This window comes from Stegostoma tigrinum, chromosome 22, assembly GCF_030684315.1.
Source record: "Stegostoma tigrinum isolate sSteTig4 chromosome 22, sSteTig4.hap1, whole genome shotgun sequence".
NCBI classification, from domain to species: Eukaryota; Metazoa; Chordata; class Chondrichthyes; order Orectolobiformes; family Stegostomatidae; genus Stegostoma; species Stegostoma tigrinum.
This window is the reverse complement of record NC_081375.1, coordinates 53,012,539-53,036,857: the sequence shown is the minus strand read 5'-3', so window position 1 is coordinate 53,036,857 and position 24,319 is coordinate 53,012,539. Positions and strand designations below refer to the sequence as shown.

The window sequence follows — 24,319 nt, the reverse complement described above, 5'->3', positions numbered from 1 at the left end:
GCAGCTATTTATGATGCTTGTTGTGGCAATCAGGTTACTTTCAAACCATGCAACTCTACTTTTAAACCGCCAGTTTTAAAACAATTCTTTCTTATTTCACTACACAAATTTTAAAGCACAAAAAAATGAAAAGACACAGTTGTTAGACAGTGGATTCGTGCTGGCATAGTTTATACCGCCACGAGAGCTGCCAGTCCAGAAATAAGTTGTCGACGGCACGGTGGCTCAGTGGTTAGCACTGCTGCCTCACAGTTCACAGGACCTGGGTTCGATTCCAGCCTCGGGTGACTGTGTGGAGTTTGCACATTCTCCCCATGTCTGCATGGGTTTTTGCCAGGCCCTCCAGTTTCCTCTCTCAGTCCAAAGACGTGCAGGGTAGGTGGATTGGTCATCCTAAATTGTCCATAGTGTTCAGGGATGTTTAGGTTCAGGGAAATAGCTATGGAAAATGCAGGAATGGAATTGTGAGATGGATCTGGGTGGGATCCTATTCAGAAGGTCTGTGTGGTCTTCTTGGGCTAAATGGCCTGTTTCTACACTGTGGGGGTTCTATGATAGGTATGTCTGTCCCATGATGTGACAGGGGGGTGACTTATTGCAGACATGAGTGAGAGGTCCTGGAGAGACATCAGTGCCTGGTCAGAAGAGACCAAAGCCTGCATGGAATCAGCACGCAGATTCAGTGGTGTCACCATGTCTGTCTGCTGTTGATTCTGTGTATTGTGCACCTTCATGTTCACCACCCAGCAGTGTGAAGCTGCTGTTAACACTTTGCCTGTGATCTCTGTTTTGTTACTTGATTTGATGGACTAAAGTCTCATATTGCTCTGTTGCTTGATGCTGCATCATAGCGGATGCTTCCTGTGCTGACTGCTTTGCATTTATTTCAGGCATACACTGCCTATCTTAAGGGCATGCTGAGTTTCGAGCTACAGGATTGGAAAGGTGCTATGCAGGCTCTGCATAAATGCAAGTGAGTGATTTTTTTCATCTTTATAGCAGCACTCCTTTGTGTTCATCATCTCAATGTGTGACTCTCTTCTATGCCTTCCATTTCCCTGTCAATAACATGCCATGGTTTTGCTTCTATTGGTTCTGAGTTAGAGGTTTTTTTAATTGGTTCTGGGAATGTGGCCACTGTTGACATTCTGCATTTCTTGCCATCTCTAGTTTCCAGAGATGGTGATGATGAAATACCGCCTGGTAGCTCTTCAGCTTTTATGTTGATGACAATCCACAACAGGGTTAAACTGGTTATTCAATGAAAACATAACTGTCCCAGTGGATTTGTCTGTAATTTCAAAAAAATGGATTTTCATGTTATTGCTGTTTTTATTCTCATTTATAAATATTGCAGGGTAGAGAAGTGTTGTTAAAGTCAGCTTAGTGAGTCAGTCAGTCATATTACAGCCAGTGTGTTGCAGTGACAGCAAGACTAGGTGCACGTCACTTGCAGATGTACCAATTGAATGGTGTTAACCTTCTTGGGTTGTTATAATAGTACCGTTCTGACTTGAGCCTCATATTGTGGGGAACATTGAGTGGCTTATCAACTGACATCACATTGCAGAAGTCAAACCCATGCCCCATTCCAGCTACATTATTGATTAACCTGGTTAGTGGTGATGCACGTTATAAAGATGTTGGGAGAGACAGGGAACTTGTGGAAATTTTGGAAAAGTGTTCAGAACTTCACTTGAGATGTTTGTTCCTTAGTAGTCAGTAGTCCAAGCCTGGATGGTAACCAAGTCATTCCATGGCTGTTGAAGGTATTTCCCTGAATAATGTAGGCGTTGTGTATTCTAAACAACTTGAAAAAACACACTCAATGCCTAGACCAAGGTCTGTTGTCTTTGGTAGCAATCGCTTCAATGCTTCTTCATTTCAAAGTTGGCATTAATCTGAAGTATGGAGGTGGGTGGGACAGGATTTCTCGTGAATGATGTTAGAATAGTAAACGGTTGTAGCATGAATAGAGATCATCCAGCATATTGTATCAATGCCGACCCTTTGAAGGAGCAATTCAGCAAAACCAGTCCCCTGCCTTTTCACCATAGCTCTGTAATTTTTTTTACTGTTAATAATTCAGTTCCCTTTGAAAACCTTGGTTTACCGTAACGTACCCCACCCCACACTCAGACGGTGCATTCCAGTAAAACACTGAGGAAGGGGGTAGGTGTGCATTTGAATCACCTTTTTAGAAGTTTCAGTAGAAGGGATAATTACCTGTTTTTTTTCCAGTCTATCTACTGGCAGCAGGTACTGCTAACATCTGCGGATTAATATGCTAACATCTACAGATTGATATGTCCTTGATTTAATCTGTTTACTATAGACAGTTTAACATGAAACAGTTTTTTTTGTTCTGGAAGTAAGGATAGCTGACAAATCTACTCCTTGAGCTACCAAAGCTGAAAACTTGGTCGTCCAGCAGATCTGTGGCCAGTGCTGCCAGTTGTTTATTCACAGCTATGGTATTCTATATAATGGTGAGAATAAAAACTGGTACAGTGTAACCATGCAGTACCATTTCATTGTCCACAGACCTTTTTGATCAGAGTTTTCACATCGTGCTGACTTTTTTTTTCAATTTGAACGTGCAAAATAAATCATTAAAACCATTGCATTCAACTGGAATAAAATCTTTCTCAGGCAATGTATGTACATAAGCAATACGTCCCATTTGCCTCACCCCACCATTGCTTGTTATGCCTTCAGCCATCTTGGCCCCAAGCTCTGGTATTCTCTCTCTAATCTCTGTGTCCCTTTATCTCCCTCGTATTTAAAAGTTTACGTTCAAGTCTACCTTCCCGTTGTTTGTGAAACAAGTCACTTTACAAAAGACAGTTTTTACTTTTTCTCTTTAGTCTGGTCTCCCAGTATCAGTTTTTTTTTGTCTGACTACCCAACTGGAGCATCCTGCAGAGTTTTACCATCTTAGAGCACTGTATTGATGCAGATTGTTGGTGAAAAGCAATAAGCAGTGTCAAAAGTTGCGTAATGGTGACAGTCTGTTATATCCATCATTAAGCAGGACCAGTTAAGTTCTTGCATGTCTGCGTGCAGCACTTCTTCAGTGCCAAGCTAAATGGAGTTTGGAAGTTTTGACCCTAACTTTCCTTTGTGTTTGACAGGACAATCTATGAAAAGTTAGCTAGCGCATTTACAGATGAACAGGCAGTACTATACCATCAGCGTGTGGAAGAGATCTCACCCAACATACGTTACTGCGATTATAATATAGGTAAGATCATGAACACTTGTGGGATAAATCCAAAGTCCCAGTGACGTCAGAAGGTTTCAACTTAACAAGCTGACCTATTCCTAGACTTCCTTTAGGCATGTGTTGATACACCAATCTCTATGCCTTTTTTGAAGCTCTTGTGCTTAGATAGGAGCTCCATGGATCTCCATAGTGGTCTTTAATAACTTGTGCAAGTGGACATTCTTCAGAAGTGGTGCTATGCAACTCCTGATCAATAATTTTTCCTCTTGCTGTCCCTGTCATAAATTTATGATTTTTTCATGTTTGGTGGAGTGGTTAGCAAAGAAACTTCTCACAATTTCCTTTCTCTCACTCGCTCCTAGTCTCTCTCAGACGCTACCCCCATGTCTTGGTTTCTGAGCTGACGGTCAGATGTAAACATTTTTCTGTTTCAAGTTTGTGGTATCAAACATGCCCAAAGTGCAACAATCTACTTTGTTATGGTTAAATATGTCCCATAGTCTGAAGTGGGAAGTACTCCCCTTGATGCCTATTATTTCATCAAGGAGCAGGGAGAATTCCGCAGCAGTTCAAGGGGGTTCAGCAGTAGCATTGCGCTTGTTACTTGAGGCTTTCAGGTTCTCACAACTGAACTGATCTAAGGTGAAGAGAAATATCATTAGCTGTCTCACAGCGTAACATCATCGACAGAAGCTCTTTATAAAGCAGGGATGCAGCCCCCACTCCAGGCAATGACCTTGAAAGCACTTTGTCTCTGTCATATTATGATGTTGAGACTTGTTTCTTCCAGCTTCACAAACTGGGTTTGGACAAGGACCATATGAAGGAATGGTTTTGTGTTTTACCTTAGTAGGCTTTTGTATTAAATGTTTGGACCCCTTTGGCATTTCTTCACAGTGCCCTGCCCAGTATCTACACTTCAACCGATGTAAACAAAATAGATAAAAGGGAAATCCTGCAGTTGTTGGAAATTTGAGATGTAAATAGAAAATGCTTGAGAAACGCAGCAAGACAGCTAACGTGTATGGAAAGGTAAACCAGTTCTGAAGAGCCACATCAGGTTTGAAACATTAACCTTCCATAAGGTTAATTGGACTCAAAATATTAGGGGTTTCTCTCCATGGATGCTGTCAGTCCTTCTGAGTTTCTCTAGAACTCTTGTTTTTATTTAATTACCGTGACCACACTTCCAAACTGATTCAATGGATTTGAAATGACTTGTGATGTCCTGAGAGAGACCTCCATGCAAACTGCTTCCTTTATCTGGTACAAATCCTATACCCTCACATATAAAATGATACTGTCGCTAGCCATGTGGCCCTTAATGCCAGTTGTTGGTGACTTCAAAATAAATTCAGTCATTGAAAGAGTAAAATCTCAAGTACTAGAAGTATAGATGAATTGAGTTATGAGACAGTGCAAGCTAAGAGTACGCTCTGCTGGCATTTCTTGGGTCAGGCAGCATTTGCGGAGAGAGAAACAGAATTAAAGTTTCAGATCATTGACCAGTATTTCCAACATTTTACATTTTACATTTTATTTCTGATTTCCAGCATATACTGTATTTGGCTTTTTGAACTGTACTGGCAGTGAGTGTTCTACTGTCTCTGTTTACATGGTGCCATAACTGCTCTTGAATTCACCCTTTCAGCTACCACAGTATTTTGCTATTCAAGATGCAGCAGCTGCACAGTGGCAGCTCGGTGAGCTTCTTTGGTACATCTGTCTTTGATCCCCTTGCTCACTGCTTCTCCTAACCCTCCCATATGCCAGCCTTCTTGCTCCATCATTCCCTCCTTTTTGCCACCCTTTTCCCTCAGTGCAGGATTCGGTGGTTTAATGTCCTTTAAAACTTACTTTTTGCACCCTGAAACTAGGATCTGTGTGGAGCAATCAGGAATTGAAGTATTACTGCAGGATGCACCAACTGTCTTACAATACAGCCTATCTGAGAATAGCAGTGAGTGTTAAAGTGTGAAGCCCATATTAATGGAGAAAATGTTTCTCTGTTGACAGGTGACCAGTCTGCAATGAAAGAACTGATTCAGATGCGAATGAAATCGGGAGAGACTGGAGGGTTGCTGGATGTAAGGAGTACTATTTATAATCACTTTGTAATGGACTGGGGTAAATTTCATTGGTTATAATTCCTGCCTTTTCTGATTGATTGCCTCCAGAGTTCATAGTTCGGTTTCTTTCTTTTGCAAATTGTTTGGGTTGAGAGAGAGAAGGGAATGTGCAATCGCTTAAACCAGAACTCTTCCTGCAGTTTCAAAATGCGGCTAAAGTTTTAGATATATAGAATTGTGAGCGTATTGGATTATCATATGCTGCTGGGGTAGTCCAGCAGAGAAGCTAAACTTGCAGCACGATACTGTGGTCAACAATGAGAACCTTGGGCTGCCACTGTAAACTTGAATTAAGAAACCCACAACTCTAATCAGGACTTTTGCTGCCAGTGAGAACCTCTCTTGTGCTTGACATCATTGACTGAAACCGTATCTTTCACTCTCAACAATCTGGCAGCCCAGTATCACTAATTTTGAGCCGTTGTTTTTGATAGTGTGCAAAAATTTTATCATCCACATTCACAGGTAAACAGTTGGCTCATTAACTCATATTAGGTGATTAATCACGTTACTTTCCCTGCTGGAGCTCCACCTGAGATAATGCTGTTATATCCCTGGTTTTACTGATGGGTTAGTTTGAATATAATGAGCCAAGTAGGCTTTGTGCTGTAAACATCCATGGCTTGCTCTGGTGCTTAGTCACCAATCGTTAAAACAATAGGTGTTTACAGCACCAAGCCCACTTGTCTCACTACATCCAAGTTAACTCATCCTGGAGCAACTTTCACGGTGACTCACTGTTTCATGCATGCAAAAAAGTTGTTGAGATCAAGTGATATTAAGAATATTGTTCTGAGCCTTGATTCATTCTGACATTAATTTGTATGCATTTTTGAAAGTCTCTGCTAACACAGACAAGAGCAAAGCATGCTGCCACTATGAGTGAAGTGAAGTGGAGGGGCCGGGTCATCCCAGTGAAAATCGATAAAGTGCGGATCTTCCTCCTTGGACTGGCAGACAACGAGGCTGCGATTGCACAGGTACGGCTTTATACTGGAGGAAAGTGTTTGTAAAGATGCTCAAACAGAAGCTGTAGGGTGGATTTGAAGAAAGAATTGAATTTGCAGTTGATACGCTATGCCATGCTTCTGTTAACCAAACCTCTGTGTTTTTGTTTGCTTCTGTTCTCCCAGGAACACTTTATTTTGTCAGTGCCTGCCATCATGGGTAGAAAGAAAATGTCACATTGCTTTTCTTTAGATTGGTGGCAATGGTGGATTTTCCTCTTATGGAAAATCATTAGTATTTATTCCTCAGTCAGCATCATTTAATCCAAAAATGTTCTTTTGTGAATAAAAATGAGAAGGTCTGGCTAAAACTATGCAGTTAGACCACAGCTGGAATGCTGTGAACAGTTTTGGTTCCCTGTATCTAAGAAAAGATATGCTGGCACTGGAGGCAGTCCAGAGAAGGTTCACTGGGCTGATGCCAAGTACAGAGGCACTGTCTCATTGGAGAGATTGAACTAGCTTTAGCCTGTACTCATGTAATTTTAGAAAAATAAGAGAAGATCTTATTGAAATATGTGAAATTCTTAGGTGGCTTGATAGAGTAGATGTGAAGAGGTTGCTTCCCCTTATGGGGAGCCTGGGACCAAAGGACGTAATCTCAGTAAGAGGTTGTATATTTAAGACAGGCAAGGAATTTTTCCTAAGGATAGTGAATCTGTGGAATTCTTTACCACTGGGATCAAGAGGCTGCATCATTAAGTGTATTCAAAGCAGTGATCGGCAGCTTTTTAATCAGGAATGGAATCAAGGCTTGTAGAGAAAGGGCAGGAAAGTGGAGCTGAGATTTTCTGATCAGGTATTGAATGGAGACTAGATCCAATGGGCTGAATGACCTACTCCTAACCCTTTGACTTAAGGTCATGAAGACTTCCCCCAAAATGTGAACTCTGTTTTCTCTCACAGTTGCTGTCAGACTTGCTGGGTTTTTCTAGCTATTTTTATATGGTTCCTGATGTCCAGCATCTGCTGTTCTTTGTTTTGTTGTGTCCCATGTCTTGTTGTCCTGTTTTATGTTGTTTGTGTGATAGATAGGGGATAGATTGGACACTAGATCCTCCTCTTTAGTGAAACATGCTATTGTTTTTATTTTCCATTCATCGTGCTTCCTTTGTCTTCTGTACCAAAATACCAAGAAGTTGTAAATTTAATTGCGGTGGTGGGAGTTGTTGTTCAGACTGGAGGCATGTGACCGGCGCTGTGCTGCAAAGATCGGTGTTGGGTCCACTGTTGCCCATCACTTACAAACTAATTGGATGAAAATGTAGATGACACTAAACTTGATGCTATAGTGGACAGTGAAGAAGTTTATCTAAAAACAAACGGGATCGTGATCGACTGGGCCAGTGGGCCGAGAAATGACAGAGCTTAATTCAGATAAATGTGAGCTGTTGTGCTTTCGTAAGATAAGCTAGGGTACAACTGACCACAGTTAATGGTAGGGCCCTGAGGAGTGTTGTTGAACAGAGACACCTAGGGTTGCAAATACATAATTTCTTGAAAGTGGCGCCACAAGTAGACAGGGTGTTGAATAAGGTGTTTGACACATTTGCCCTCATCAGTTAGAGCACTGAGTACAAGAGTTACGACGTCATGTTACAGCTGTATAAGACATCGATGAGATCACATTTGGAGTGTTGCATACAATTCTGGTTTCCCTTCTATAGGAAGGATGTAATTAAACTGGAAAGATTGCAAAAAAGATTCACAGGGATGTTACCAAGAATGGAAGGTTGTTTTTATAAGGAGAGGCTGGATAGGCTGGGATGTTTTTCGCTTCAGCATGGGAAGCTGAGGGATAACCTTATAATGGCTTACAAAATCACGAGAGGCATAGATGAGGTGGATAGCCGAGGCCTTTTCCCCAAGAGTAGGGAAGTTGAAAACTACAGGGCATAGATTTAAAGCGAGAGGGGAAAGATTTTAAAAGGGACCTGAGGGGGCAATGTTTTCACACCTGGTGGTTCATATATGGGATGAGCTGCCAGAGGAAATGGTGAAGAAGAATGCAATTACAACACTTAAAAAAAAAACCTTTGAATAGGCACATGGATAGGAAAGGTTGAGAGGGACATGGGCCAAATGCAGGCAAATGGGACTAGTTCAGTTTGGGAAAACTGGTCTGTGTGGATCAGATGGGCTGAACGGCCTGTTTCTGTGTTGTGTGACTCTATTCCTCTGTAATTGTAAAAAAATTCTATGTAAATGTGATTATTTTATTAAACTGAAGGAACTGCAGATACTTTAAATCGGGAACAAAAACAGAAGTTGCTGGAAAAGCTCAGCAGGTTTAGCAGTATCTGTGAAGAGCAATCAGGTTAATGTTTCAGGTCAAGTAACCCTTCCTCAACTGATGCTGCCAGACCTGTTGAGCTTTCAAATGACTTTGTTGTGTTGAGGTTTTCTTTCTGCATTGGTAGACCCTTTGAAGTCACGAATAATTATTTTATAGTCGTGGGAATCACAATATAGATTCCTGTCAGTAGAAGGTGCTGTTGATCCTTTAACACACCATTCTATACTGGAAGACTAAAGTGCACGGTTTAAGAAAGAAGAGCGATCAATATTGTTCAGTTTGGAATTTTTAAAGCCTGTGAATTGAAGTGGAAATGGGACAAGTATTGGGCCATGACAAACAAGGTAGCAGTAGTGAGTAATGGCTGAAATAAGTTTAAAAAAACATGGAACAGTGTTCTTGTTTTAATCCAGCAAGTTTCAGAGGAGAAGGAGTAGGAAAATATATTTAGTGTAGAACTCAATTTGGAAAAAGCTTTCTTACTGGCCTAGGTCTGCCTCATTATTCATGTGATTACATTCCCCTAGGCCCATAACAGCACTAGCAGAGCACTTTCAGCAGTAGAGGTTGTTGTAGAAGGATCATTGGCTTTGTTTCAGTAATTCACAGGATTGGGTGTCACTGGCCTAGCCAGCATTTATTGTTGTCTACTACTTGTCCTTGAGGGGTGATGGTGAGCTGCCTCTTGAACTACTGTGGGTCAGCCAGCTCAGTTGGCTGGATGGCTGGTTCGCAATGCAGAGTGACCCGACCAGTGCGGATTCAGTTCCTGTACTAGCTGATGTCAGCGTGCATGTCCTGCTTTCGTAACCTCATCCCTCACCTGAGTTGTAGCCCTCAGGTTAAACTCACCACCAGTAATGTCTTTCCAATGACAGAACATCCCTCTAGTCCTCTGGGACTGTGGTGCATTTAGTTTTACCTGAATTGCTACATTTCATGTCCTGTAGGTAGACTTGTATAATGCCGTCATGCTCCGAGTTCCAGGATTTTGACTCAGACACACTGAAGGAGCAGTGACATCTTTCCAAGGCAGGATGATGTGATTTTTTTTTAAGGCTTCTGGAGCTGGGCGATTATAGTTGTTTTGCCAGTTATGCCCATAGACTAAAATCCACAGAACTAAGGAGCAAGGATGTGCCATGAAAGGATGATTAGGCATGGCTTATAAGCCCAACTATGTAGCCATGGTAGTGAGCATGTTTCGTCAGCAGTTTGGATGTGTTATCAATGCTGAAATTCAGGTTGAAAATTCCTTGCAATACCATTGTTGAAGTGAAACTGGTTTCTAGCTTATTTCAAACAGGCAAGGGGGGAAACTGCCCTCCAGCCCAGGAGGAGTAGGTATGACTACATTACCTGGCTATGCAGTTTACCTGCTTAACAAGACACTAAAATGTGGTGAGGACAAAGGAATGTTGGTTCAGATTTAAAAGATGATACTCTGTTTAGAGTATGCCTTTTACCTTCTACATGATTGAACTTCCTGTCACAAGTGGTAACTCTCACTTGCAGCCTTGTAAGAATCCTTAGAATGCCTACAGTGTGGAAGCAGGCCCTTCAGCCCAGCAAGTCCACGCCAAACCTCGGAGCATCCCACCCAGAAGATCAACTTTACTTTGCCTAATAAGGGAGGTTGAGGTGTATGTCTACAAATACCTGTCCTGAACTATTTGGCAAAGTTGGAGGCAACTCCAGTAACTAAATATAGGGAGTGAGGAAAAACCTGTGATTGTCATTTAATAAACCAACAATAATGAAATTTGACCCATTTGTTATTGTTTTCTCACGTCTGCCACCTTAACTTCATTCCGTGCCACTGAATATTTTGTTTGATGGAGTTATCTGGTTTCGTGTAAACAAGGCAGTTCTGACTCTTTTCTGAGGAAGGGTCCTGACCTGAAACGTCTAGCTTTCCTGCTCCTCTGATGCTGCTTGGCCTGCTGTGTTCATCCAGCTTCACACTGTATCTCAGACTCTCCAGCATCTGCAGTTCCCACTATCTCTGATCTGACTGTTTCCTCCCAAACTAACGTGTGACTGTATTTCAAAGGTAGTTGTCTATGAAGTACTTTTGAGTGTCTTAATGATGTGAAGGGTGCTTCTAAATACATCTCCATTCTTTCCGAAGGTCTTTCAACTTGAACTGTGCCCGCAACAAAAGCAAGTTGTTGTACCTGTTGATGCCACCCTTTATAGCAGAGGTTTGCCTTAATATGACTTTACCAGTGCTGTTGTGCCATCAATACAGGTTGAGCGATGATGAAAATGTGTTTGAGTGGAATTTAACACCTTCCTCATAGGAAAGAGAGCATTGAAGGACAGTTTATCCAGTGGCAGCTTTCAGCACATTGGACACTTGGGGCATGTTACTACCTCGCACTTGCTACACCTCAAACACATCCTCGCATGCTCTCTCTTCTCTCCCTCTTTCCCCCAAATCTTTTAACCCTCGTCACCAGTATTTATCCCACAAAGAGCATCACATGAACATAGTGCCTGGTCATTATCATGCTGCTGTTTATGGGAAAATTACTGTGTTCAAATTGGCTGCAGCTTTTATTACACCACACCACACCGATGACTAAACTTCAAAAATGATTTCTTCAACTTTGTACTTTGAGACTTCTTGAAGTTGTGAAAGGTTGCAATCTTTTCCTTAATTAACTTGTCAGATTCCAAAATCTTCTACGTAGTTCTCGAGACAGACGAGTCTTTGTTAATATAGAAATGCAACTTACCTGTAGGTGAGTATCATGGATCTTCATTACCAGACTCATTAAATAATTGGCAGTTCCTGATAGTAACAGCAGGATCTGTTGAAAACAGCCAACACTGTTTGTTTACATTGACAGTTCCCATATTTGTTTGTAAGTTTCTAGGTTCCTGTGCTTTCTTGGGAGGATTCATTGCAATCCTGTCATTCGCATGAGGGTGTGGTGTATTTGTGTGACACCTTTTGCTACACTAATTGTGACACGTACTTTGGAAGCCCCAGTCAGATTACACATTCTAATCAAATTGAACGGTGTCAAAGTTCAGTTATTGCATTGAACATGAGAATGCTGCTGTGGCCCTGAGCAAACTAATGGTGTTCTTTGTCCGTACACTTGCTGTAAGGTTGACCACTCCGAATAGCGCAAACTCTGGAAGCAAAGATAAAACCTTAAACTTTGCCTTTTCTATAATGGATTACTGGCCTGTGAATACGCGCACTGCATTCACAAAAAAGGAGAAAACTCGTACTTCCACTCTTTGAGACATCTCAAAACATTTCAAGTGCTTTTAAAACACAGCCACGTGTGAAATTGAAGAAATACAGTCTCAAATCTGAGCATATCAGGATCTGAAAACAATACCAATAAATGACCAGTTAATCTGCCTTTGGAATTGATGAATAAATGTGGGCCAGGATTCAGAGCAGTCTCCCCTGTCCTGAAAACAGTGCTGTGGAATATTTGTCATACACCTGAAGGGGAAGACTTGACCTCAATTTGATACCCATCTGTAAGGCGACACCTCTATTGATGCAGCACTCCTTGAGTATATTAGCCATTGTAATGTCGGTTGGGGTTGAGCTCAAGTTTTTTAGCAGTTGGTAAAATGGTGGCTTGGGACTCAATGGTAGATTGTTCATCCTAGGGGTTTGCCCCCAATTGTACTTTGAAAACAGAGAAAAATATTTATTTCAACCTCCTCTCGTGTTGTTTTACATAGAAGGTAATGTTTTGATTTTTGTGGATTGCTGGGTTGGCACACTTGTGGGATACGTATCCCCTGGTTACACTACATATGTTGCCTGTTGAAGCATTTGTGCCCCAGAGCCTAGTCCTTCTCCTATCTCTCTTCTGTATTGTTTCCTTCTGAAATAATCTATGAAAGTGGTCCAGTTGGCCGGTTTTGTGTTCAAGTCCCGCTCCACAAAAATTGGGGCTTGTGCACTGAGTGAGTTTTGTACAATCAGACGTTCTGTCTGTGTGGCAGAGGCAGAGGCAGGCCAGAAGAAGAGGGACCTATCTCTGGTGTCTTGACCAGTATGTTTCCCCTTAAACAACAACACAAAAGCAAGTTATTGCCTCATTATCATGTTGTTGCATGTGAGAGCTTGCTGTATGCAAATTGGTTGCTGCATTGGGTATTTTGCAATAACAACCTTACTTCGGAAATTTTTAATTGGCAGTCAAGCAATTTGTACTGCTGTTGTGAAAGGCACAATATTATTGCAAGTTTTATCCTGATGTATGAACAACGATTAGTGTAGATTCCCAAAGAGAAAGAGTGAATAATCCAGTCTTGATCAAAACCAAGTAATACAGATCTACGTGGCGCCTCATAATATCTTAATACCATGCTTGAGAAGTTATCTCTTGGTGTTTTTACTATATTAAATGGTCTATATTGAGACATGGTGTGCTTTATAGAAAATAAATTTTAGAAAACAGAAATTGCAAGGGAGGTTGTTGGAACATTTTTCAGCCAGAGATGCTGGAGATGTCATTAAAAGTGCTGAGCATTACTAGAAGTTGCTGTTGTGACATTCGTGCCTTATCCAGCCTTTTTATTCCTCTTTTAAGCCTATTTTAATAAGCATTATACTTTTATAATTGTTTGACCGGATTTTGGTTTTGTTGGCTGGGCCATTATTTATTGTTCATCCTTGATTGCCCTTGAGAAGATGATAGTGAGCTGTCTCCATAAATCCCTGCAGTCTCTGTGCTGTAGATCCACCATGTTGCTATTATGGAGGCCATTCCAGGGTTTTAACCCAGTGACAGAAAAGGCACAGTGGTGTAGCTCCAAGTCATGGAGGTGTGTGGCTCAGAAGGAAGCTGGTAGATCTTGGTCTTTCCGTGCATCAGCTGCCGCTTTACTTCAAGCTGTCAGAGGTCACATGTTTGAAAGCTTTTGTGAGAAGAGCTTTGGTCACTTACTGCTATGTAATTTGTGCGTGGTACACACCAATGCCTCTGTGCATTGATGGTGAAGGGAAGTGAATGTTTTCAGATAGTGGGCAGGTTGCGATTCAATTTGTCTTCTATTAGTGTTGAACTCCCCGAGTTGTTGGAGCTGCGCTCACCAAGGCAAATGAAGGATATTCCATCACGCTCCTGACTTGTGCATTGTAGATAACTGACATGTTTAGGGGATTCAGAAGGTGAGTTACTCGCTGCAGGACTCCTCCTACCCTTTTATCTGCTGTTTTAACCACGGTATTTCTATGGCTGGCCATGTTCAGTTTCTGGTCAATCATAATTCCCCAGAGTGATGACAGTGGAAGATTTGATGATTTGAATGGCATTGGAAGTCAGAGGGAGATTCTCACTTCTGACATTGCAGTAGCCGAAGATGGTTGGCCTGAGCATACTTCCTGAGGAACCCTAGCAGCAGTTGGACTGAAATGGACTAATAATGACTCTTCCTTTGTGCAGGTATGATTGCAACCAGTGGAGAGTGTTTATCCTGATTTCCCATCGACAGTGCTGTTTGATGTCATGCTTGGTCGTATCTGTTGGGAAACTGCTAATCTGAGGAAAAAATTGCCGGACACTTAGGAAAGCTTGATGCAATCAAACAAAATCAACATAGTTTTATGAAAGGGAAATTGTTTGACAAATTTGCCTGTTATTTGAGGGTACGACAAGCAGTTGAAGGAGAACCAGTTGATGCATTTGGATGTCCAGAAGTCATTACAAAGGTGCCACATAAAAGATTATTGCACAAAATAGGGGCGCTCACATTATTGAGGGTAATGAGGATTGGTTAAGACACAGCTTTGGGATTAATGGATCTTTGAGAGGTTAGAAGGAAGTAACTAGTGGAATGCCTCAAGAAATATCCTACGGCATTCAGTTATTTACAGTTTATACCAATTACATGGAAGAGGGGACAGTGTAATTTATCTAAAGTTGCTGAGATTACAAGAGCAGGATGAGGATCCAGATATAAGCAATCTGCAAGGGATCAACATAGTGACTGGGCAAAAATTTTCAGATGGAGTTTTATCTAAGAAAGTGTAAAGTCCTGCACTTTGGTAGGAAGAATCGAAAGGCAGACTACTATTTAAATGGAGAGAAGCTCAAAAAAAATGCAATGCCCACAGTTCTGAGTGTTTCTGTACACCAAAAGCATCAACATACAGATCTAGCAAGTAATTTTAAAAAGACAGATGGAATTTTCACCATTATTATGAGGAGATTGGAGTTTAAAAATGGGGAGATCTTGTTACAACTGAACTAGCTGTTGGTGAGGCTGCATCTGGAGCACTGTGTTTGGCCACTCTGTTTATGAAAGGGTGTATTTGCATTGGAGGTGGCTTTAAAAAAATCTTTCATCTGCCTTGCTGATAATGAGAAGACCCTGCCCCGGACATACCGCAATCATAACCAGGAGTCCCTGGCTCTGCTGCTGAAGTTGAGGGCTATGAGAACTGGTGCAGATGAGCCATGATGTTATAGAATGGCAGGGCAGGGTCAAAGGGCTGAATGGCTTACTTATGCTCCTATTTCTTTTATTCTTAAATGCTGCCTTAATGTTAAGAACAGTCACTCTCATCTCACCCCTGGAATCAAACAGGTCGAAAGCCTAGTGGTCTTGGTAGAACCCAAATTGATTGAGAGTAGACTGATAGGGCAGTAACTAGTCATGCCAGAATTTTCCTGGTTTTTCTGAATTTGGAGCGTATCGAGTTGGTTGAAAACGCAATGTCTGTGGTGTTTAGAATCACTGGAGTTCATAAAGTTGGAACACCAGTTTCTCACGAAGTGGGCATCATTAATGCTGTCTGTCACAGGGTTACCCTTGCTATGGCCCTTTTGATAGTGGTTAAGTTATGACAAAAGTCATCAACCTGAAACTTTACCTATGTTTCTGTAGCCAGAGTTTTTTCTTATCTCGGTCTTCCTGTTCATTTTACTTTCACAGGATTCAGCAGTATTGCTAATGGATTCGCCATGTCTCCACTATAAATTAGAAAATTGACTTTGTGCAGGAAGGAATTTGCATTTATGATAGTGTTTCTTATCCCGATTGCCCCAAAGTGATTTATTGCTGGTTTTAAGTTGCAGTCATTTCTATTGTAGGCAAATGTGCCAACTGATCTTTCTGTTGAATCCCCACAGGCACCAGTGTGAGACATAATCAGTGATGTTTTTATTTGGAGGTGTTGGTTGAGAAATGAGCATTGACACCCAAACTAGGAAATATCCCCAGCACTTTGCGGAAGCAACTTTACCTATGCTTCCAAGTAACATCCAGCAGTGATTCTGACAGGCCCAGCTGGCTCCTCCCTTCCAGGTGATGCTGCATACAGCCCAAAATATTTTCCTGAGTTTCAGCTGATTTCTGATTTTGAAAGTTCCTTCTCCATCCCACCAGTGCTGCCATGTTGTATCATCCAGATTTCCTTTTGGCAATTTCAAACTATTTAATAAAAGTCAGACATGCCCATTCACTGGGTTTCCACAGTATCTCAATGATTGCAGCACAGGAGAAGACCTTTCATGGCACGTTGTGTCTTCTGTTACCACTGTTCATCTGAGCAGTTCAGAGTGCTGCATTCCATCAGCTCCTCATGAGCCTGCACGTTCTTCATTATTTCTTTAATTTATCTATGTAAGTCCGCAGTCCGACTTAGAATTGCCTTCCAGACTACAGACCCAAATTGCTTACTGCCACCCTTTTATACTTTTGATCAATATTTACTGAAGTGAGGGGAGGGTTTTTGTTTATGTTGATAAGCACCTCTTGCTGACAGATCCCGTGTGGAAGTCCAGTAGCCAATACCTTTCAGGTATACTGCTAACCAGTACAACAGGCTATTCAACATTCAGGTACAAACACCTTCTTTGGGCTGGGCACTTGGTTGCTTACAAACCTACTGAACTATATAGCCAACATTACAAAAGCCCTTGACTAACTCAATTTTCCTTGTATACAACAATTTAGTGGCTGCATTTATTAGAAATGTTAAATGAGTGGTACATGTATTCTCATGGAGATAGTGCTTTATTGTCTAGTGTTTGAAATGTTGACATTCCATGTTGGCAATCACTTGTATTTGAAGAACTGAAGAATTTTTAGAAGCGTAGAATCATTAGAAGAAAACACTCGGCCTGTCAAGTTTATTGCCAAAAATCATCTATGCACACTAGTCCCACTTTCCCAATCTAGGCCTACATCTCGAATGTTATGATATTTCAAATGCTCATTCAAGTGCTTTTTAAAGATTGTGAGGATTTCCTCCGTAACTACCCTCCCAGGCAGTGCATTTCAGATACCATCTGGGTGGAAAAAATCTTTCCTCAAACCTTGTCTAAAGCTCCTGTGTTTCACATTAAGTTTATGCCACCTTGTTATTGACCCTTCACCTAAGGGGAACAGTTGCTTTCTATTCATCCTGTCCATGCCGCTCATATTCTTATATGCTTCTGTCAGGCTCCCCCCCTCAACCTCTACTCCAAAGAAACTAATCCAAGCTTATCTAGCCTCTCTTCATAGGTGAAACGTTCCGTCCTGGTGAATCTCCTCTGCATCCCCTCCAGTACAGTCACACCCTTGCCGAAGTGCAGTGAACAGAGCTGCACACAGTCTACCAGCTATGGCCTGTCCAAAGTTGTGGACAGTTCCAAAATGAAGACCTTACTATTATAGTCTATGCATGACTGATAAAGGCAAGATCCTCTATGCTGCATTAACTAACGTGTTAACCTATCTGACCACTTTCAGGGATTTGTGGACAAGCGCCCCAAGACCCCTCTGTCCCTTTGAGCTTATTAGTGTCTTGCTATTCATTGTGTACTCCCTTACCTTGTTTCCACTTCCCAAAATAGAATGCCCTACTGTTTCCCTGGTTATCCTCTTCTCTTGAAGTTCTTGCAGAATACTTTGGGATTCTCCCTAATCTTACCTGCCAGCATTTTCTCATGACCCCTCTTCCTCACCTCACATTTATCAGAATTAAATTCCTTCAGCCACTGATCCGACCATCTGTTTATATCTTCTGTAACTTAGCACTCTCCTCATCAATGTCGACAGCACAACCAGCCTTTGCTACCTGCAAAATTATTTATCAACGTTCCACATTCTCACCTACATCATTCATGAACATCACAAACTATAAGGGATCCAGCATAAATCCCTGTGGTACGTGACTTCACACCAGGCTTCAGTCACACAAACAGACTCGTATTGTCACCCTCTGTCTCCTAACACTCAACCAACTTTGGATTCATCTTGCCAAGTTTACCTGGATCCCATGAGCTTTTACTTATCAATAAGTTTCCTATTTGGAAGATTGTCAAAGAACTTGCTGAAATCCATTTAAATTACATTAACTTTCCTACCCTCATCTAAACACTTGGTCACCACCCCAAAAAATTCCACCAAATTTGTTAGACATGACCTCCCTCTGACAAATCTATGCTGACTATCCCTGATCAAACCTTACCCCTCTCAATGGAGATTAATTTTTTCTTTCACTGTTTTCTCCAGCAGCTCTCCAAATGAGGTCTGTGGTTCTCTGTTGTAACTCTCCCACCCTTCTTGCAAAGTGGAACCACAGCACTTACACCTCCCCTGTACTCAGACATTTTAAAACTTTGGATCAGACCCCTGTAATTTCCTCCCTCATATCCCGCAACAGTCTTGAATATTACTCATCTGGACCTGGGGACTTTCTGACTTTTAAGTACACCAAAATCTTCAATACCACCTCAGTATTTAGATTAATTTGCTCAACATCCCTCCCAACTGCCTTCTGCTTGGGAGACATAGTAGGAACTGCAGATGCTGGAGAATCTGAGATAACAAGGTGTGGACCTGGATGAACACAGCAGGCCAAGCAGCATCAGAGGAGCAGGAAAGCTGATGTTTTGGATCTAGACCCTCCTTCAGATAAACTTTTTTGAAGAAGGGCCCAGGCCCAAAACATCAGCCTTCCTGCTCCTCTGATGCTGCTTGGCCTGCTGTGTTCATCCAGCTCTACACCTTGTTATCTCTGCCTTCTGCTTGGGATGGGCAACAATGCCAAGTTAACCCATAAACATCCCAAGAGCTCATTTGTACAAAAAGGAGCGAGCGTTGAAGACTGTGCAAATGTTTCCTTGAATAAGATTGTGATCACCATCTGGAATAAGCTGTCAGAGGAGTTACTGAAGCCAGGACTCCAGCATGTTGTAGAGACTGCTAAATGGGGCCAGGCATTTATATTTTTGGAGAATGATGAGTTGAACTGAAGCACTTTTGTTTGATGCTGATCTTGTTGGGATGGTATTTTGTGATGCATTGAGGCTGGAATCTTGCTGCAAAAAAATCTAAGTTGTGATGAATTGTTTTCACCAGTTGTTGAGATAGTGGGCAAAAGAAAATGAAAGGGATGATTGGAATGTGGAAGTGTCTACCACAAACTGTTGCTAAATATAGATTTGGTAATTTTTCTAAAGATGGCAGTCAAAGGCTAATTGAGAAAGTGGTAACTTAAAGGAAAAGGGAATGACCATGTGCTAGGGTCTTTCTTTTTGAACTTTATCTCCTCTTCTCTTGTCTTTGTGACTTATTTCTACCTTGCTGGCTGGCGTTTCTTCTCCCTGCTACCCCCAACCACCCACCCACCCACCACGCACAACAGTGGGTGATGAGTACCAGCAGACTGTTCAACCTAGGGCCACTTTCATACCGTATCTATCATGCACCTGTTATTCTAAAGGTTACAACAAATGAGCACCCTACTAGGTATGAAATAAGTTCCAGCTGTGTGTTTTGGTATACTGTTCCCTGAAGGCAGCTGTAATTTGTGTTCTGACTGTTTGGTGGTGTGTTTTGCAGACTACAACTGCTGAGGCCAAGGAGCGACTGTATGAGAGTCTGTTGAGTGAGTGCCGTGATGCCATCCAGGCAGTTCGTGAGGAGCTGAGAGTTGATCCGGTAAGCGAATGTTAAAATGTGGGAGCAAATGTTGACCACACCTCTATTGTTGCTGATATAATACCTGGTGTTTGTATGGTTTTCACCTGGTGAGGCCATTCAGCTCTTCAGGCTCACTCTTGTATTCAGCTAGATCATAGCTGATTGGGAGTTCAGCTGCACCTTGACTCCATTTCACTTTACACCCTTACCTGACAAAATTTGATCAACCTCTGTCTTGAAAACTCAGAAAACCCACCGGGGGAGTGTTCACATTTCTGTTAATCCTTGTTTGAAACTGTGCCTCCTAATTCTTCTCCTGAAACTTTGCTCAGCTTTAAGTTAGATTGCCCCCTCATTAGTGGAAATAGTTTCTTTGTGTCTGAAGTCTGAAATCCTTTAATCATCATGAATGCCACAATCAGATCACCTCTCAGTTACTGACATTCAAGGAAAGCCATCTTTAAGTATCTTACTCTCATAATTAAACCCACTAAGCTGAATTAGTCTTCTAGTGAATCTGTGCTGCACCCATTTCAAAACCAAGATGTCTTTGCCAAATTGTGGGGTGGCTCAGTGGTTAGCACTGTTGCCTCACAGCACCAGGGACCCAGGTTCGATTCCATTCTTGAGTGTCTGACTGCACATTCTCCCCATGTCTGCTTGGGTTTCCTCTGGGTGCTCCGGTTTCCTCCCATGGTCCAGAGATGTGCCGGTTAGGTGGATTGACCATGCTAAATTGCCCACATCGTTCAGGGTGTGTAGCTTTGGTGGGTTATAGGGGGAATGGGTCTGGGTGGGATGTTCTGAGGTTCGGTGTGAACTTATTGGGCCACTGGGTCTCGGCCCGAAACGTCAGCTTTTGTGCTCCTGAGATGCTGCTTGGCCTGCTGTGTTCATCCAGCTTCACACTTTGTTATTTTGCATCAACTTAGACATTTTTTTATTGTCAGTCTGAGAGGTGTGGCTTGCAGTCAGTTCTTTTTGAAAACAGCAAGTGTGACATCCCAGAAAGTTTGTAAATTCGTTGTTTGGTAATGGAAGGGGAGCCTTTGAAGGCAGGAAAGTCAAACTTAACGTTAGACCTCACCACATGGTTATTTATCAGGAGAGAAGATCTGCTAATTGGTTGAAGCCTATTCTACACTCAAGTTACAACATATCATGCACATGGCTGGTAAAATTAACATAATGCACAAAAAAAATGTGAATAATATAACACCAATAATATGAAACTCATTAAGAATGATAGTGCATGCAATGTGTCAAGTCTGTATTATGTGGCTCAAGGCAACCAGATCTACAGTAAGTGTTTGAAGTTCCAGCAACTCCTAGTCAGATTGAGTTGAATGCTGAACTCTGGAGAATTTGATTCTTTAGGGAGAGGGCAAGTTACCTGGATTCTTTTTACCAGGAGGTAGTCACACCTCTTAGGATAGGGTGTTCTGATGTGGTCAGGGGCGGGAAGGTGCAACTGCAAATGAGCAGGTAAGGAGACCAAGAGTGCAGGAGGGTTAACTTCTGCAATTGTTCGACAGGACTGATGTTCTGTTAGCTTGTTTAGGTGAGAGCAGTGGGCTGTGGAATGGGGGAGTGAAATGATCATGCTGCAGGAAGCCGTTAAGGCATGGGGGTCCAATAGGAATGTGGTGGTAGTGGGAAACAGCATTGTTGGTGGATTGACACTGTTCACTGCAAAAACAAGCATGAGGGGGCTGCACTATCTTCCCAGTGGCAGTGTTCAGGATATCTGCTCTGAACTGCAGATGAGCTTGCAGTGGAAAAGGGGAAGATCCAATTATCATGGTCCTTTTAGGCACCACTGACCTAGGTAGTAATCGGAAAGAAGTTCTGCATAGCCGGTTTGAGAAACGAAGCGCCAGAGAAAACAGAACCTCATTGCGTACAGTTCTGGTCACCGCTTTATAAGAAGGATGTGGAAGCTTTGGAAAGGGTGCAGAGGAGATTCACTAGGATGTTGCCTGGTATGGAGGGAAGGTCTTACGAGGAAAGGCTGAGGGACTTGAGGCTGTTTTCGTTAGAGAGAAGAAGGTTGAGAGGTGACTTAATTGAAACATATAAAATAAAGTTCCCCACAATAGGTTATTGTACAAAATGCGGAGGAATGGAATTGTGGGAGATATAGCAGTTTGGATCGGAAATTGGCTTGCTGAAAGAAGACAGAGGGTGGTAGTTGATGGGAAATGTTCATCCTGGAGACCAGTTACTAGTGGTGTACCGCAAGGGTCGGTGTTGGGTCCACTGCCGTTTGTCATTTTTATAAATGACCTGGATGAGGGTGTAGAAGGATGGGTTAGTAAATTTGCAGACGACACTAAGGTCGGTGGAGTTGCGGATAGTGACGAATGATGCTGTAGGTTGCAGAGAGACATAGATAAGCTGCAGAGCTGGGCTGAGAGGTGGCAAATGGAGTTTAATGCAGACAAGTGTGAGGTGATGCACTTTGGTAGGAGTATCCGGAAGGCAAAGTACAGGGCTAATGGTAAGATTCTTAGTAGTGTAGATGAGCAGAGAGATCTCGGTGTCCATGTACACAGATCCCTGAAAGTTGCCATCCAGGTTGACAGGGCTGTTAAGAAGGCATACAGTGTTTTAGCTTTTATTAATAGAGGGATTGAGTTCCAGAACCAAGAGGTTATGGTGAAGCTGTACAAAACTCTGGTGCGGCCGCACTTGCAGTATTGTGTACAGTCCTGGTCACCGCATTATAAGAAGGATGTGGAAGCTTTGGAAAGGGTGCAGAGGAGATTTACTAGGATGTTGCCTGGTATGGAGGGAAGACCTTATGAGGAAACTTGAGGCTGTTTTCATTAGAGAGAAGAAGGTTGACTGGTGACTTAATTGAAACATATAAAATAATCAGAGGGTTAGATAGGGTGGATAGGGAGAGCCTTTTTCCTAGGATGGTGACAGCAAGCACGAGGGGGCATAGCTTTAAATTGCAGGGTGAAAGACATAGGACAGATGTCAGAGGTGGTTTCTTTACTCGGAGTAGTAAGGGAATGGAATGCTTTGCCTGCAACGGTAGTAGATTCGCCAACTTTAGGTACATTTAAGTCATCATTGGATAAGCATATGGACGTACATGGAATAGTGTAGGTTGGATGGGCTTGAGATCGGTATGACAGGTCGGCACAACATCGAGGGCCGAAGGGCCTGTACTGTGCTGTAATGTTCTATGTTCTATGTTCTCAGGTAATAATCCTTAGTACTGTACTGGGGCATGTGTTTTTGCGAATTGCATAACTAGAAAGTAGAGCAGGTTTTAAACTGAATAGTGCCGACTGGAGTCCAAATTTGGGAAGTTTATAATGAATCAAAGAGAGGGGGAAAATACAACGAACAAGTTATTAATATGGGGACACAAAGGGACAGCGAATACAGATCTAAGAGCAAATCAAGCTATCTTAAATATTAAGAAACATTGTACTCATACAGTCCTGTGCATTGCTTGCTGATTTAAGTTACAAAAATAAATTAAACCTGAATGTAACAAATATTGTATGAAGCATTGTTTTGAAAAATGTATCCAAAAGTCCTCTTCCCATCACTCTCTTTCCCCCTCCCTCCTTCTCACATTCTTTTACTCCCCCTCGTGCTTCCTTCCCTTTACCCCCACACTCTCCAATTTGCCCCCTGCTGTAGGGTGTGTTGTATCTGTAAAGCTACACCTAATAAAAGATTAATTCTGTCTTGGATGAGCTGGATAGGTTGGATGACAAATTCGATGTAGCAGTGTTGAATTTTAGCTACAAGTGAAGAAAGTGAAATCAGCAGATATAGGCTGCCGATGCTGGAGAATCCGAGATAACAAAGTGTGGAGCTGGATGAACACTGCAGGCCAAGCAGCATCTTAGGAGCACAAAAGCTGATTGTTTGGGCCTAGACCCTTAATCAGAAAAGGTGGATGGGAAGAGGATTCTGAAATAAATAAGGAGAGAGGGGAAGGCGGACCGAAGATGCATAGATGAGAAGATAGGTGGAGAGGAGAGTATAGATGTGGAGGTAGGGAGGGGATGGGTCAGTCCGGGGAGGACGGACAGGTCAAGCGGGCAGGATGAGGTTAGTAGGTAGGAAATGGAGGTGCAGCTTGAGGTGGTAGGAGGGGATAGGCGAAAGGAAGATCAGGTTAGGGCGGAGGGGACGAACTGGGCTGGTTTTGGGATGCAGTGGGGGGAGGGGAGATTTTGAAGCTTGTGAAATCCATATTGATACCATCGGGCTGCAGGGTTCCCAAGTGGAATATGAGTTGCTGTTCCTGCAACCTTCGGGTGGCATCGTTATGGCACTGCAGAAGGCCTAGGATAGACATGTCGTCTAAGGAATAGGACGTGCAGTTGTTTATTGCGAACTGAGCGTAGGCGTTCTGCAAAGCAGTCCCCATTAAAGTGAAATCACACATCTGTACAGATAGAGTCAGGTTCAGTTTGGGTATTCCGAGCAGGGGTTGGTTATGGACTATAAGGGCTCTGAAAGAGAATAGTGTAGGGTAACATTAACAAAGAAAATCATAACATTGCAAACTCTTTATTTATTGTTTATTCAGGCACAGAAGCAGCGAGAACGTTCTCTGGAGCCTGATTCAGGAAAGGTGTCCAGTCTACAATATCTTCACAGGTATGGGTCATACTTATAGTGTAAACAAAAACTTAGTCAAAGCCTTAGCTACTTCAAGCAATGAGCAGCTGAACTACATACACAAAGAAGGATCTTTGACCATACGTACTGAGTTGGCTAATTG

At 42.3% G+C, this 24,319-nt stretch overlaps 1 protein-coding gene across 1 annotated transcript in view; it reads left to right on the top strand.

The window, feature by feature from the left end:
- The window catches only part of srp68 (signal recognition particle 68), a 52,066-nt gene that overhangs the window by 10,392 nt on the left and 17,355 nt on the right, over positions 1-24,319 (top strand). Inside the window, exons 5-10 of the mRNA XM_048554841.2 lie at positions 891-973; positions 3,135-3,244; positions 5,243-5,313; positions 6,195-6,335; positions 19,480-19,578; positions 24,125-24,195. Coding sequence (XP_048410798.2) covers positions 891-973; positions 3,135-3,244; positions 5,243-5,313; positions 6,195-6,335; positions 19,480-19,578; positions 24,125-24,195 — 575 coding nt within the window. The remainder of the gene's footprint in view (positions 1-890; positions 974-3,134; positions 3,245-5,242; positions 5,314-6,194; positions 6,336-19,479; positions 19,579-24,124; positions 24,196-24,319) is intronic.